This window comes from Tenrec ecaudatus, chromosome 3 (assembly GCF_050624435.1).
Source record: "Tenrec ecaudatus isolate mTenEca1 chromosome 3, mTenEca1.hap1, whole genome shotgun sequence".
Taxonomy (NCBI): Eukaryota; Metazoa; Chordata; class Mammalia; order Afrosoricida; family Tenrecidae; genus Tenrec; species Tenrec ecaudatus.
In genome coordinates this window covers 132166012-132182387 of record NC_134532.1, presented here as the reverse complement: position 1 = coordinate 132182387, position 16376 = coordinate 132166012, and the positions used below count along the sequence as shown (strand labels likewise).

General features: G+C 37.9%; 1 protein-coding gene across 1 annotated transcript in view; it reads left to right on the top strand.

Moving 5' to 3' along the window:
• Positions 1-16376, top strand: part of CCSER1 (coiled-coil serine rich protein 1) — a 1235863-nt gene that overhangs the window by 147378 nt on the left and 1072109 nt on the right. Inside the window, exon 4 of the mRNA XM_075544883.1 lies at positions 5391-5508. Within this exon, the coding sequence (XP_075400998.1) occupies positions 5391-5508 (118 nt within the window). The remainder of the gene's footprint in view (positions 1-5390; positions 5509-16376) is intronic.

Sequence of the window (16376 nt, the reverse complement as noted above, 5' to 3'; positions counted from 1 at the left end):
AATTATCAAGGGTTCATGAGGGAGGGGTAAGTAGGGAGGGAGGGGAAATTGAGGAGCTGATGGCAACAAATGTGCTTGACACAAAGGATAAATCAATGGATTGTGATAAGAGTTGTATGAGCCCCAATAAAATGATTTTAAAAAGGAAAGAAAAACTCCTGGTATGTAGATGTAGCAATTTGATGAGTGTCTACCAAGTCGGTAGATACTCTAAGAATTTTAGAACAATTAAATAGATTAGCCACTTAAAATGCCTTCTAAATATGTTTCAGGGATGGGGGAAGACAGGATTAGCAAAGAAAATAAAATTTGCAAGTAAATCCTAAACCTAATTTTTCTAAGTGGAATTGTAAGGTCTCAATTTTTGGTGTGGCTAATGCCTACTATTTCACACATCTGATTATCTAAAATGATGAGTCCATTTTAATATAGGCTTGGGTTTTTACTGTTTATAAAAATAAGAAAAGACCGCTTGTAGGGAATTTTGAACATACAGAGGGAAATGGAACCACTCACTGTTATATTTTAATATCTGTAATAATCTTAACCGCTGTAAGAATTTGATCTTTTTGCCTTTAGTTTGCTTTACTTTGTATTCCTAAAGAATATGTGGAATCATACATGTTTGTTTTTCTTTCACTTGATGTTTATAAGATCATAACTGTATATATAACTATTGTTATTGTCGTTAGGTGCTATCATGGTGGTTCTAGTTCAGAGTGACACCTTGCCTGGTCCCAAGCCATCCTCACAATCTTGCCTCTGTTTAAGTGTATTGTTGCAGTCATGTACCCATCAGTCCATCTCACTGGGGTTCTTAAGTCTATTGTTGCAGTCATGGACCAATCAGCCCATCTCATTGGGGTTCTTCCTCTTTGTCATGGACCCTATAATAATTTAATTATTATTCAGGGATAATAATATGTATATGAAAAGATAACCCCTTAGGTGTATTTTTCCCTAAATTTGACTTATGACTTTTACAGTCTTGAATATCTCTTACTACCAATGAATTCTTGGGATAGATAACTAAAAATCAAGGTATTTGATCAGAATTAATAAACAATGTTAAGAATATTTATACATGTTGCCAAATTAATCATACATAATACCAAAGAGTGGGTATTATATTATAAGAGTATGAGACAGAATATCTTATGGAACAATTAGCAATTCTCCTATTGGATCAATAATAATGGTGATCTTTGTTTTTCTGTTTCTGTGCTTGTCAGTTCACTTTGTCTTGATTCAGTTTTGATAAATAATATTTCACTTATATCGATTTCTCAGTTTACTCAAAGAGCAACATTTATCCACTTACCAAATTCTGGATGTCTGGAGAAGCTGTGAAAGTTGATGAAATTTCCATTCCTTATAATGATGAGTTATGTATTAGATTTCTTGATCGGTCTTTCAAAAACCATAACCAAACTCAAGGTCATTGAGTCAATTCTTGCCTACAGTGGCCCTATAGGGAAGGACAGAACTTCCTTTAGGGGGTTCTGAAAATGCAACTCTTTACTGGAGTAGAAAGCCTCATCTTTCTCCCTTGGAGTCGCTTGTGAATTTGAACTTCTGATCTCGAGGTCAGAAGTAGGTAACCACTACACAGCCAGGCTCAGCCTTATGAGAAGTCTATGAATTTTGTTGGCCTATTAAATTAGACTAACCACATTTTTCTTTACCTAATTTTATTCTATCTGCACTTTTAACATTAATGTCCTCTTTCATCTATACTATTTGCCTCTTTCTATATCTGAGGGATTCAACTTGTAAAGAGTCCCACCATTCTGGAAGGATTCCTGGAGTTATTGAGGCGTTACCCAGATTTACTGTGCATCCAGTTACTAACTGAACAGGTGATGATTTAAGGCTAAGCAGAGTCATTTCAGAGGAAAGGGATAGCAATCCCCTTTCTTTCTTTCTTTTTTTTTAAACATTTTATTTGGGTCATACAACTCTTATCACAATCCATACATACATCCATTGTGTCAAGCACATTTGTACATTCATTGCCCTCATCATTCTCAAAACATTTGCTCTCCTCTTAAGCTATTGGTATCAACTCATTTTCCCTCCTGCCTCATTCCTCTCTCCCTTATGAGCCTTGATAATTTCTAAATCATTATTATTTCATCTGTAGGTAATGTGACATTCCCTTAAGAAAGGTCACAGGGAGGAGAAGAGCCAATCAGGGTGCAGGGTAACAACAATGAAATATATAACTTTGCTTTAATTCTTAAATGCTTCCTCCCCCCAACCCCTACTGTCGTGGTCCTAATTCTACCTTACAAATCTGACTAGACCAGTGGATGTACACTGTTACAGATAAGAACTGGAAACACAGGGAATCCAGGAGAAATGAACCACTCAGGACCAGTGGTGAGGGAAGGTGAGGTAGAAAGAGGGAACTGATTATAAGGATCTACATATAACTGCCTCCCTGGGGGATGGACAACAGAAAAGTAGATGAAGGGAGGGAGACATTGGAAAATATGAGACATGACAAAAGCAATCCCCCTTCAAAGAATCAGCCACTGAAATTTCTATGAAATCCCATTCTCCTCTGACACTTTAAGGATTGCCATGATTTGGAATCAACTTGATGGCAAAAGGTACTATTTTGAATTACTGGCATGGATATATCTATCATTAATTAGTCTTTCCTGTATGTCCAGTTCATTTGTACTTCAAGCATCAGAAGTTATGTGCACCACTTTCCTGTTTGGACCAATTTATTCTTTAATAATTCACTGTGGTCAAATGCTGTATGAATTTATCACTGAGGAACTGGGAGGCAATGTAACTACATGTTTTCTGTCTGTGAGTGAGCTAACTAAGCCTGTCCTAGATCCCTGAGCTGAGTTTTCTTTGACTGGCAGCAGAAAATAATAGCTGAGAGACTAAAAGTATGAAAGGAACCCGGGTGGTGTAGTGGGCACCAACTGGGTTGCTAAGTGCAATGTCTGCAGTTCAAAACCACCAGCTGCTACTTCTGTAGAGTTAGTCTCTAAATTCACTGGGGCCATTCTGTGTGTGTGTGTGTGTGTGTGTGTGTGTGTGTGTGAAGTATGGAAAGAATTTAATAGGAGGAATTTTTTTCTATTGTTGGGCTGAAAGAAACCATGTGCTAATAATCTGTGACTAGCTTTCCAAAGCTAAGTTTCTAAAAGATTTCTCTGGTTCTTAGCTGGTGAGGTCAGGGGCATCTAGCCCTTCAACTGTCATCAACTGAATTCTGAAAACTGAACCGAGAGTATTAGCAGAACTGCCAGCTTTGACTTTGGGTCAGTGAGGCTCGAAGCAGAGAACTCAACTGAAATTGCCAAGGACTTCTGACCTACAGAACTGTCACATAAGCAATGGGCATTATTTTAGGTAGCTAAATACGGCTCTGGAATATAAACTGATTACAATAACTTAAAATTTAAAAATGAGCTGGTAAAATGAACTGTAGAGGACACGGAACAACTTTGCTTTTCTTTCTGTTGGTGGGCGTGCACGTTGGCACAACACATTAGAAAAACTGCTTGGTGCTCTCTGCTAGCGTTGACTAAGCAAAAGTAAAACTGCATCTTGGCCTCACTTCCCGGTCACATCCATTTTCCCAATAGAAATTCATCCAACAACCACAAAGCAACAAACATGTAGAGGAATGTTTGTAGATAAAAAATTAAAACATCCCAAACTGAAAAGCAGTATAAGTGTTTGTCTACAATGCTGTTGCCCGTTAGGTGCCGTAGAGTCTATTCCACCCCAGAGTGACAGTGCCCACGTAGGATGGAACACTGCGTGGTCCTGTGTCACCCTCAAATTCTTCCCATGCTTGAGCCCATTGTGGCCGCCACGATGTCATTCCATCTTGTTGAGGTTCTTGCTCTCTCTTTTTTTTTTTGCTGCCCCTCTACTTTACCAGGCATAATGTCCTTCCGCAGAGATGGGTGTCTCCTGACAGCATGTCCAAGAACGTACGACTTTCTCCCAAGACATATTGTTTGTCCTTTTGGCAGTCTGTGGTATTGCATTATTCTTTGCCAGCACACAATTCAAGCCCATTGATTATTTTTTGGTCATCCTTTCTATTCAATGTCCAACTTTCACATGCATATGAGACAATTGAAAATACCATTGCTTGGGTCAGGCACAGCAGGTCACATCCTTTCTTTCCAATATTCAGAAGAGTTCTGTGCAGCAGTTCTGCCCAATGCAACACATCTCTTGATCTCTTGACTGTTTCTTCCATGAGCATTGATTGTAGAGCCAATCAAGACAAACTCATTGAAAATGTCAATCTTTCCCCCACTTATCATGATGTTACCCATTGGTCCAAATATGAAGATTTAGTTCTCTTTACACTGAGTTCTCATCCCTACTGCAGGCTACAGTCCTTTATCAGCAAGAGCCTCAAGTTGCCACACTCACAGCAAGATGGCTGTCATCTGCACTCTCAGGGTGTTTACAAGGCTCTGTCTTCCATAGAAACCTCAAATAGATAGTGAACTATTTGTACAGTTGAACTTATCCTCGATATAAGAAGGAACAAATCACTGCTTCATGTGGATGGCTCTTACTAAAATAAATATATCAATGAGCACAAACATTTAAAAAGAGTACATATAAAAATAGCTATTGGTCAAAAGAGGGGGAAATCTTATTGCTTTTGAGATGATTCTGAGTCTTGGCCACCCCTCACCCCTCATGCTGCAGAGGGGGATTGCTGCGTGGGGTTCCCGTGGCTGCGATCTTAGCAGCTGCAGATCACCCGGCCTCTCTTCTGGGGGATGCTTTAACAGCTCAGCCTGCCAGCATTTCAGTTGGCAGTTGTACACAATTCTTTTGTAACACTGGGACAGGGATTCTTCAGGGCTTAAAAAGTTCAAAGGAAAATTCTATTAACTTTTATGTCTATTTTCCCATGAATTTGTGGAAGCCACTCATATATGTAATACATGATGGTTATAGGTGGAGTCTAGAAGGGATGCACAGGGGACTCTTGGTGTCTGTCACACATTAACTACTTATCTGGATGCAGATTAAATGTTCTGCTCCTACTGTGAAGGTTTATGTCTCTACATGCATGTTGTACAGTTTTCTGTGTTTATGTCATTTTTTTACATAAAAAATGTTCTTTCTTTTCTTTTAAGTATACTGAACTATACAGTGTGGACCAATAGAAAGCTATTTCTTTTTCACTGTGTGTCTTATAAAACAGCCAAAGTCTTGCACTAAGTGAATGGAAAGATGTAGAGTGAACGATATTAATTAAAGATGATGTTAGCATTTTAGTTGATTAATCATCCTATTTGACTGAAACTTTTAAGAAGGAAGCAAGGGTGTGGGAAGAATCGCAAATTCTTTGACATACGCATTGTTACTGTTTTACAATCCAGTGTGCCGGGAAGACTCTCACCGCGCCATCGGCCAGGGTGTCGCTGCAGCCCTGCCTCTGATGGAGCCCCCCGGAGAGATGAAGAAGCGAGAACTAAAGCGTCCGGAGCCATCCAAACAGTAAGCTGCTCCTTTAGCGGTTCAAAGCCCTTCAAAACCAATTATATACCTGTCACAATCATTTTCCCAGACATTCTGATCTAAAATGAATGCATCAATATTAAAATGTGGAGAGGATATATGTTTTGTGCAACTTAAATAAATCTTTTAAATTGCCAAAATGAACCACTTGGGGCACCTACTTTCATGCACTTAACCTATGTTTTATTTGTTCCTCTTGTAAACTTTTTTATTGGGGGGGGGGGTTGAAATGAGTAAAGACACCGAAGTACTTGCTTTTCTTAACATGATGATAGCAGTTGTACTGTTTTCAGAATTGCCACTCTTTTAATGTTTTATAGCTCCAGGCTTTTATAAAAATCACCAGTTTTAAATATATATAAAATTCTTAGGCTAAAGTTCTGCTATATCCTTGCAAAGAAGAAATGACATCTTAAATGTAAAATAAACTATACATTATATGACATTTTAATATTTTGTCATTTAAATAGTGTAAAGTGTCATTTAAATTTGATCTTATATTAAGTCAATGATAGAATTTTATTCTTATAACGGATAATCGAGAATTGAACTCCTGGAAGCAAAAGTCAAATGCATAGACTTAAGACATCAGAGTGGGGTTCAGTGTAATCATATATAAACAAAAAAATACGTACTAATTGCCTATAAAAGGATTCTCTGCCTTCTGGGCAGCCTCAGACTGAGGTCTTGGTGAGGTAGCAGTGGGGATAGGGTTCCGAGAGACCCACCACTCAAAGGCATTGGGGATTAACTTGCGACACCTCTTTCATTTCCTCCTGCTTTGCCTGGTATCAGAGTTGTCTCTTGCATGTTTCGTATGGATCATCAACAAAGAACACTCAGAACTTCCTGGAGATTAGTGATGCTTGAAATGTCTTGTGAAATCACTTGGGGAAAAAAGACCTTAATTTTATATCTAATAATGTTAATTCCAATGAATCAATGTATATATTTGACTGCTTGAAAATATTCAATATGGGTATCCGCATTATGGAGAAAAGAAATACTCACCAAATCAGAAAGTGATTATTGTAATTCAATTACAAGACACACTAAAAGAAAAGAAAAATCCCACTATTCTTAATGACACCTACGTTTTAGCTCTGACAAGTCATCTCTCATTTGACTAATAGGGGTATGTAAGAAAATGCAAATGTATTTTCCTGTAAAAATATGAGTTTATATGGCTTAGCCGCATACTTTTAAATTGAAGCTTACATTCTTTCTAATTATCTTCCATTGACCAAGATTGGCGAACAGTGTGATCTGCTTACACAACATGCCATTTTCCCATCTTAAGTTGCCTTGCATATGGAGACCCATTTTCATGTGGGGCTCCGCTTTAAAATTGACGGTCTGCTTCCATTGCCTATCCCTTTCCTTCCCATTATCCCAATACGAGTCTGAAATTCTTCGTATTTTCCAAATCCACTTCCTAATTTAATCATGAGCCTCAAGAGAAGTATTGATCCATGCTCGGGAGACAGAAGGAATGCCTGAGTAAGTGCTTTTGTTGCTGTTCTTTCACATCAGAAAGGCCTGCTTCACCTCTTCCCTCTGCTACTGCATTTGACCTCACTGACCTCTACATCCTTCATATTATAACATTACAAGTCATGGTATGATGTGAGTTGATACTGATAAAGGATCTGAAGTCTACCACACCATAAATATGTTAGTGGTATCACTCCCATTCATTGCTGTAACTATGACCATTACAGGGGATTTGTAGGTATATCCTTTTCCTGAAGGCATTACTGAATGGATCTAGTAATCAAAGTTATTGCTCAGTCTTGTCTTTCCGATATCCTAACAAAATATCAGGTTAAGTATATCGAAACCCAAATTGTTTATCTGCTCTAACATTGTGTTGGTCTGGGTAGACTAGGAAAACAAATCCACAGAAACTCATATATGTACCCTGTTTCCCTGAGAATTAGACAGTGTCTTATAGTAATTTTTGCTCCCAAAGATGCACTAGGTCTTATTTTCAGGGGATATCTTATTTTTCCATGAAGAAGAATATGGTACACATTTATTATTTTATTAAAAGAGTCCTCGCACTTCCTGTCTTCCCCTGCTGCCCTGTGGCCAACAGTGAGCTGTGCGGCGGCGCCCGCCACTATAGTCCAGAGTTATGGTAGCTTGGGGGGCCTTATTTTGGGGAAGTCTTTTTTGGGGGGATGCCTTATATTTCAGCAAGAGGCAAAACTGTAAGTATGTCTTATTTGCAGGGGATGTCTTACTTTCGGGGATATAGTTTTATATAAAGGGTAAATGTACATTAAGAAAACATCCCAACCCAGTGCTGTTCAAGTCCATATGTCCAACATTAGCCCATATGCCTGACATTTATCTACAAATCCCTTCTCCAGAGAGACACAGAGAGAGGAGGGCCTTGAAGCAGAGCCATTTGTCTAGGTAGGCCTCCAATGAAGCCACAGCCTGATTGACAGGCTCAACAATGCCTATATGTTCCTATGGGAGCCATGTTGGGGCAGAAACCTAACTATCACAGTTGTTCTCCAGGTCCTGGTGTTGCCTGACAACATACCTAGAGTACCATCCTTGCCTCTAAGGAGCATGCTGGCTGTGCCCCTTCCAAGACAGACTGGGTTTTCCTTTTAGAAAGACCTGGCACTTTCAATAGGCTTGCCAGTGCCATAATTCAGACACATTGATTCTTCTTCAATTTCCTTTTTCAATATAAGTATAGAACACCAGAAATGTATTTGGTTATGTCTGATGGACTAACAAACAGACTTGCAACTCTGTGAATCATAATCAACTGTAGATTCCATTGTAAAGAATGGGAATGCCACACTACTTCCTTGTGCTCATGAGGAACCTATACATAGACTAAGAGGCAGTTGTTCAGAAGCACAAAACAATGCACAACCCTAAGCATGGAATACTGTGTGTTATACAAGGAGACAAGCTTGTTGGTCAGGGTTGAAGCCTGTCGCTAAACGCAGTTAATCTGCATGCTGATTTTAACCTGGAAACAAGCATATGAAGCACAGGGCATCAGCATGCTGAACAGGAAGACTCATTGACATCTAGTCAGCACATGACACAACCTTGCTTGCTTCTAGTGAAGAGGACTTAACACACTTAGAAGATCAAATAATGTAACCACCATGTACTTTGCAGGAGAAAGGCGAGAATTTCTATTTCCACACAGAGTTATCCCTGGAAACCCGTAGAGGCAGTTTTACCCTGTTCTGTACGTTCACTATACCTTGGAATCAAGTTTGGCTTGATTTTAGTTTACATTTGTGTTACTGAAAGATGCAGTCCTATTACTTATTGGTTTATTGAATTTAAAAGAAAACCGATAGTGGCTGGCTATTTTAACCTTCACAGGTTACTCAAGAACCATTTGATTTTAATTCTAAAACCAAGAAAAATAAAGTAAAACAGAGACAATGTTCTTGTTTGACAGTAGCGGGATTACACCTTGGTGCCGTGTGTTGCTCCTTCATGTCTCATCATATTTGGTCTCTTGCGCACTCGGCCAGTCAAGTGCAGAAATTCCATCGCGCCACTTGCATCTGCTTGGCGCTGTTCCTTGACAGTGAGCATACAAATGCTGTGTTTGAGAATAGCTGGGCCAACCTGATAAGACAGTGGGAGCGTTTTGGTTCACCAGGTCAGTGCTATGCCGCAGCACCCTTTATAGTGCAATATGAAAATAGATTGATCAGATCACTACAAAGGACTGCAGGCCTATCTGTGTTGCTGTGAAACCAGCTCTTAAACATAGAAAAAGCATGTTGCCAACTTTCAACTGCCCCTGCTAACACTGAAACACACTGTGATCCAGTTGATGCCAACTCATAGTGACTGTCTAGACAGGGTAGAACTGTTCTATTTGGTCACTATGCCCTGAGAATTTCTGAGACTGTGACTGTTTATGGGAGTAGAAAGCCCCATCCTTTTCCCAAGAATCCACTGTTGGTTTTGAACTACTCACTTTATAGACCACAGACCAACCTTTAACCACTAGGCCACCTGGATCCTCTGCTAAGACCAACTCATGTAAAAATCATAGCTCCCAATAAAGGAAAACATTTAATTTGCCCTATCATTCAAATACTACCCTGACATTTGTAATAATATGTTAAAGAAAGGCTACATTACTCAACATTTGTTTCTTACATTTTCCCCTTCAAGAGGGCTATAAAAACTCTAAGCTATAACAAGAACTTTGAAATCTGACATATTTTCTCCACTTAGTAGCTAGATGGCATGGAGCAAGTCCTTATCTTAATGAAAATGCGTTTCCTCATCTGTAAAATAAAGACAATAGCATCTGCTTTGTTGTTTCTTAAGTATCGGATATTTAACTACAAAACAGGTACAATGGTGCCAGCACATAGGAGAATAACAGTACAAGGCAACATTAACAGTGCTTGTCGGAGGAGGACCCCAGTCGGGCGGCGGTTACACATTGGGCTGCTCACTGGATGGTCAGTGTGAGAAACCACCAAGACAGAGAGAGCCTTTCTACTCCCTTGTAGTTAGTCTTGCAAACTCGAAGAGGCAGCTCTGCTTTGTCCTGTAAAGCCACTAGGACTCAGCATGGATTCAATGACAATGAGGGGTTTTTTGGCGTGAGGAAATTAGGTTTCAGAATAAGGGAGAAAGGTCTATGATAGAGACAGTGTAAATAATTATGTTCTATGGGATTTATCATATTGGATATGTTATCAATTTTTTCTACTCATGATTACATCTTTAAATTGTTTTTTCCTAAGTGTTTTGTTTCTTCATCTTTACACAGAGTTCTTTTTATCCCAAATATTGCCTGCTTCATTTAAAATAATATTCTGCAATAATTGGGATAGTTTGCAAATGCTTGAGAATGTATGTGCTTTTATTTTTATCATTATTGTATGATGCATTTTTAAATTATTTTTGAGGAAAACACATAATCTTTAATTTAGGAAATAGAACCAACCAGCAGTACATGACTGAATTACATTATTGAATTAAAAATAATTAGATTAGATTAATCTAATATTAAGTCATGTTAGTATTTTATATTAACCTTTTAAATATTTGAATAATATTTGAAGATGTCTCATAGATTTCAGTGTTGTCCTGTTTCCCTTTAATCTGTTATCAATCCTAAATTAAGTATCTACTAAAGTGAGAAAATCTTGGTCAATTACAATACAAAACTGCTTATGTACTTTTTTATGTGATAAACTCTCCTGTGACCTAATATCTGGATCTACTAAAGAATGAATATGTCAATTTACATTAAAAAGATGCCACAGTTCTTTGCCAGCTGGTGCCAAAAAGTTTTACTATTCATTATCATTATTATGTACTATATTTTAATAACAATTAAAACCAGGTATAATTAAAACTGCCCAAACAGCAATTTTACTACATAGGGCTGGAAAAGGGAGATTTCTGAAATAAAATATAAAAACCTGACTATTAATTCTGGGTTTAGACCAGCCTCTTTAGTTTTCTAGATCATAATATTAACTATAGGCAGAACAAAAAACTATTAGCAACACAAACCTCAAGGAGCAGTTTGATGAGTTAGAATCCAAGAAAGCCTGGTGTAGACCATGAAGAGCCTACCTTTCTTTCTCTGGAGCAGAATCTGTGAAGACCATGCATTAATCATTACATTAGTATTCCATTATTTAACTTAAATACTCCCGGTGGGTCATGGAGAAATCAGGGTTCTTGTAGACTAAGTGACTCTGAAGTGCTATGATAATCCTCTTTGAGCTTGGCTATCGTGTACTTAAGGGAACTGTGTGTCACAGAGTTTAAAGCATTGACCTGCTAACCAAAAGGTTCATGGATCCAAACCCACCAGCTTCTTCATGGAAGACTATTTACAACCGTGGATGTCTCACATGTCATACAGAGTCCTGTTAAGTTGAAATTGACTCCGTAGCAGTTAGTTTTTCTCATGTACTTAACAATTATAATTTTTTTTAATCATGGGGCCAAATATGATCATTGTGACTATTGTCTGGACACTGGACCGGGCAGAGTCTTATTCCATTGTGCATAGGAACGGTGCATAGGACCCGACATCATGGCATCCAATAGCAATGATAATTCTAATCATAATTGACTTTTTATTCCGCATCTCTCCCCAGACAGGGAAAAACAGGTATTTTAAAATGATTTTTCTGTTAACTTAAAAAAATATCTTCACTGTACAGAATTATATTTTATGTTGTAGATATCAGAGAGCTATTTTGGTTTTACAAATATATTTCATAAAATAATAATTTCATTTTAAAATAATCATGTATCTGGCACTAAAATAAACTTTCCACATATTCATTCCTTTAAGTCATACTCTAATCTCATGAATTTAGTGCTACTATTATCTCCAGGTTGGAGCTAAAGAAATTGAGGACACAGGGGTTAAGTAATTAGTTCAAGATGACCCTCTGACAAGAGAGAGAGAGAAAAATTTGCAGTTTCTTTTCTAACTTTGACCCACTGAGCATATTTCTGTTTTTATATTCATTTATTCGCATCAGTTTTTATAACCTAAAATATGAGGATATCATTATAAACCAATAATACTAACAATGATTAGCATTTGCAAATCAACAGAATAAATAGAAAAACTTATGTGACAAAATTCTTCATGGTTGATTATAACAATCAATCAGTACCTCTTCATTTATGCATATATTTCTCCTTAAATGAGCCAAGAACAAAAACAATTTAAAAAATGTTTCTGTCCCACTTAGTGTCATTGTTTTGGGGTAGTGGGGCTGGAAGGTGGGGATAGTTTCTCTTTTTATACATTATTCATATATCAGTAAGGCTAGCATTACAAAGTTTTTAAGGATTGATAGGTAGAAGTTAGAGAACAAAAATAAACTGTTAGAAAAAAAAAAAGGATGCCGTTTTTCTCCCCAGCATGTACCCATTAAAAATGTCACAAATGTAATTTAATAGATAAAAATATACTCTAATCAACATACTTAGGCTTTTTGTTGTTATCTGAAGTCAAACGGACTCTGACACAGAGCCACCCTGCACACCGCACAAGGAAACGCTGTCCAGTCCTGCACCATCCTCGCAATCGTTCCAGGCCTTGACTAGTTAGGACAAGCGTATTCCTATCCAGGCAATTCCTACGCAGAGCAACTCCGAGAGTCCCCGATTGTAGGGACATGTGCTCCTTCACACCTTCTGTTTTATGCAAATCCATGTACCTATGTCTCTGTTCACAAGCTCCATCTTCTTATTCTTTTCGTGATTCAGTGCACACCTTCCTGGCCCAACTCAGCAGAACTGGACCCCAGAGAGTTCCTGTGCAGGGAGGAGCACTGGCAGGGCAAGGCACGGGGTCTGGAGCGCTGGCCAGTAGCCCACAGCCCTGATAGCCCAGCAATACGTTATTCCAGGAACCTTGTCATCCCAGACATGGCAAGCTGCTGAAATAATTAAAAGAGGGAAAAAAATAATAATGCAGCTCATGAAACTCTGCATTTAGCTGTCCATCAGAAGAATACTGTAGCTTGCCTAGAAGTGCCGGCCTGTATAGTTAGTTAATTGCATGGGATTTGTGGTGATGCCTCTACATTTGCTATATTGCCTCAACTATTACTGCAAAAGGCACAATATTTACTTTTGGCCTGTGGTGTCATTGCTGATTTGTGGCTTCAGCAATGGATTTAAACATAGCAACAACTGCTATGAAACGTTGTTTCTTTTTGTTGTATCTCGGGTCACTGTGAGTCAGGATAGTCTCTAGAGCTTTAAAAGGAAACACAATAATGATAGAAATGACATTGTCTAAAGAAGGAGTTTTTCACCCTATACTGCTTCTTCAGGTCTTGTATGTCTAGAACTGCATTTCATTTAGCTCTACTGTCAGTTTATAGAGACTGAAATAGAGATAGAGATTTAGAGAGGTAGAGAGAGATGTAGACAAACAGTAAATTGTACAATGAAATACTCAAAAAATTCTCATTGCCATCGAAGTGATTCTGACTCATAGCAACACTATAGGACCCAGACGAACTGCTTCTATGGATTTTTGAGTCTATAAACTCTTTAAGGGAGTAGAAAGCCTCTTCTATCTCCTACTGAGCAGCTGATAGTTTCAAACAGCTGACCTTATGGTAAGCAGCCAGACATTTAAACAGTAAGCCACCAGAGCTAGGTTAACTGCTACTTACCTAACTACTTCTATCTATCTATCTATCTATCTATCTATCTATCTATCTATCTATCTATCTATCTATCTATCTATCTATCTTCTATCTGCCTATCTACCTGTCATTTAAATCCCACTGTCATCAATCAATTCTGACTCATTGTGACTTTATAGGGTTTCTTGGGCTGTGAATGTTTTTTTATTTTTCCCTTATCATTCTATTGGGGGCTCTTACAGTTCTTATGACAATCCATACATATATCTATTGTGTTAAGCCAATTTGTACATATGTTGTCATCATCATTTTCAAAATATTTTCTTTCTACTTGAGCCCTTGGTTTCAGCTGGTCATTTTTCCCTCCCTCCCGACCCTCCCCCCTTGATAACTTATAGATTATTATTTTTTCATGTCTTACACTGACTGCTGTCTCCCTTCATCCATTTTTCTATTGTCCATCCCCCTGGGAGGGGGTTATATGTCAATCATTGATTGGTTCCCCATTACTCTCCCCACCTTCCCTTCCCTTCCTGGTATTGCTACTCTCATTATTTGTCCTAGGGGGTTCATCTGTCCTGGATTCCCTGTGCCACACGCTCTTGAATCTTTATAAGCTGGGACTCCTACAGGAGCTGAGAGACTCATCTTTCTTCTGTTGAGGGACTGGAGGGTTTGAACCACTGACATTGCTTTCAGCGTTCCAAAGTTTATACCGAGCCGCTACACACACACAATGTAGGGTGTTCTCCTACAGCATGACAAGTAACTATGGAAACCATCCCATAAACTATGATTACCCACTCTGAGTAGGGTTTATATAAAAACGCTAGTGAAGTAACTTTCTAGTAAATATAGTTTCTATAAGGAAACAGATCATGCCCTCCCCCCACATCCCTCTTCACCACTACCACCACATCCCCATCCCCAGAGTGGTTGGTATGTTAGAACCAGAGACATTTCTATGCTACCAGGGCAAAACAAAAAATGAAATAAAAGCCTCACTGCCATCTAGTCAATGCCAACTCATTGCAACCTTGTAGGACAGGGTAGGCCTGCCCCATGTGAGCTTTCAAGACAATAACCCTTGAGGAGTAGAAAACCTCACTGCCTAGCTGGCAGCTAGGGGCCCAGTGGGTAACCACTATGCCACCAGGACATGACTCATTTATTTATTTTTTTAATTCTAAAAGAATTTAAAATTGGCAAACATTTTTTCGAACTTCTATGTTGTTACATCAGTTATTATATATATATATTTCTATGTGTTTATGTGATTACCTACTAGTTATAGTTTTTTTTAAATCAGACCTAACCCATTGTTTTAGATCTTTATGGGAACAGACATCCTCATTGTTCATTCTCTGATTCTGTGCTGTGCATAGGATTTGCTTTTTATTTATTGTTATGATTTCCTATTGGGATAGTTGTGTTTACAGGATTTCTTTTAAAACAATGACCATGGTGGCAATTTTCCATGTTCTTTAGCAATTAGGATATTCAAATATAGTAATTAATATTTATTAAATTGAATCATATTATAGCCTGTTTTATGTGGTATCAGAAAATTAGAAGCAACTATTCTACGAGTTCGAGATCTTTGTGTCGTGTTTTCACTTGAATCCAGAAGCATGGGTCCCAGGCCGTGGGAAGAGCACAAAACTGAGCTCACGCCCGAGTTCTTCCCTACGCAAAATGCCTGCCTTTAAAGAAGTTATTCAATTTCTGTCATCTTTTCATATGAACTGATACACTTCAAATAAATACTTTTTAAGATTCCATCATCTCTTGCTGTGGTATTCTAAGTTTTTGTTCGAACATATCTTTGTGTTATATAAACTCTCAAAATATATGCTCAAATAAGCAATATGGATTGGCCTTTGTGAACTTACATCCTTTTCAATGCTTAACTCTCAGAGTGTTCTAGAAGCCATTCCATTATGTCACATCAAGCCATTAATGCCAGAATCTCTCCAACTAAAACCTGTCAGATTCAAGATGTAAATTAATCACATCTTCTCTCTTAGTGATACATCATATTTCAAATTATCCTATTGTTTTCTTATTCTAGCTCATGGTGAGCTGATTGATTCAATGATGCAAAAAGCAAGTGTATGCCTGCAGAAGTCAAAAGTACACGAATGTGACTTACAGAATCATATGCTGATTTTCTCTGTTTTATTTCTGTGGTGTCGTTTCATAGCAGTGTAAGTAACGATGGAAATAATTCCGTATGTGATGATTCTCATTCTGAGTGGCTTTGTGAAGTGGCTAGAGAAGTAATCTTTCCATTATTTTTAGTTTTGCTATTAGCTATTCACTTATTTTAAGTAATAGAATACTTAGCTAAAAACTCTAAAAATTACTGAATTATATTATACTGTGTACCACACATGCTTTATTACTTAGTACAAATAGAGTGAGCTAGAAAACATTTTAACAATAAATGAAAGTTTCCTTTCACAAAACTGATCATGTTGGAAAACTAAAACAGGAAGCAGAAAGATTGAAATAATCCCTTTTTAGGATATAAATTTAATGTAATCACTATATATTTCACATCATTAATATCCTAGCAGTTTAAAATATTTAAAATGTGCAACAAATGGCTACTACCAGTTCGATTTAAAACTGGATATTTAATTAAGCTTCGAGGTTATGAGATTAATGAGCCACAAATAAATAGGTTTT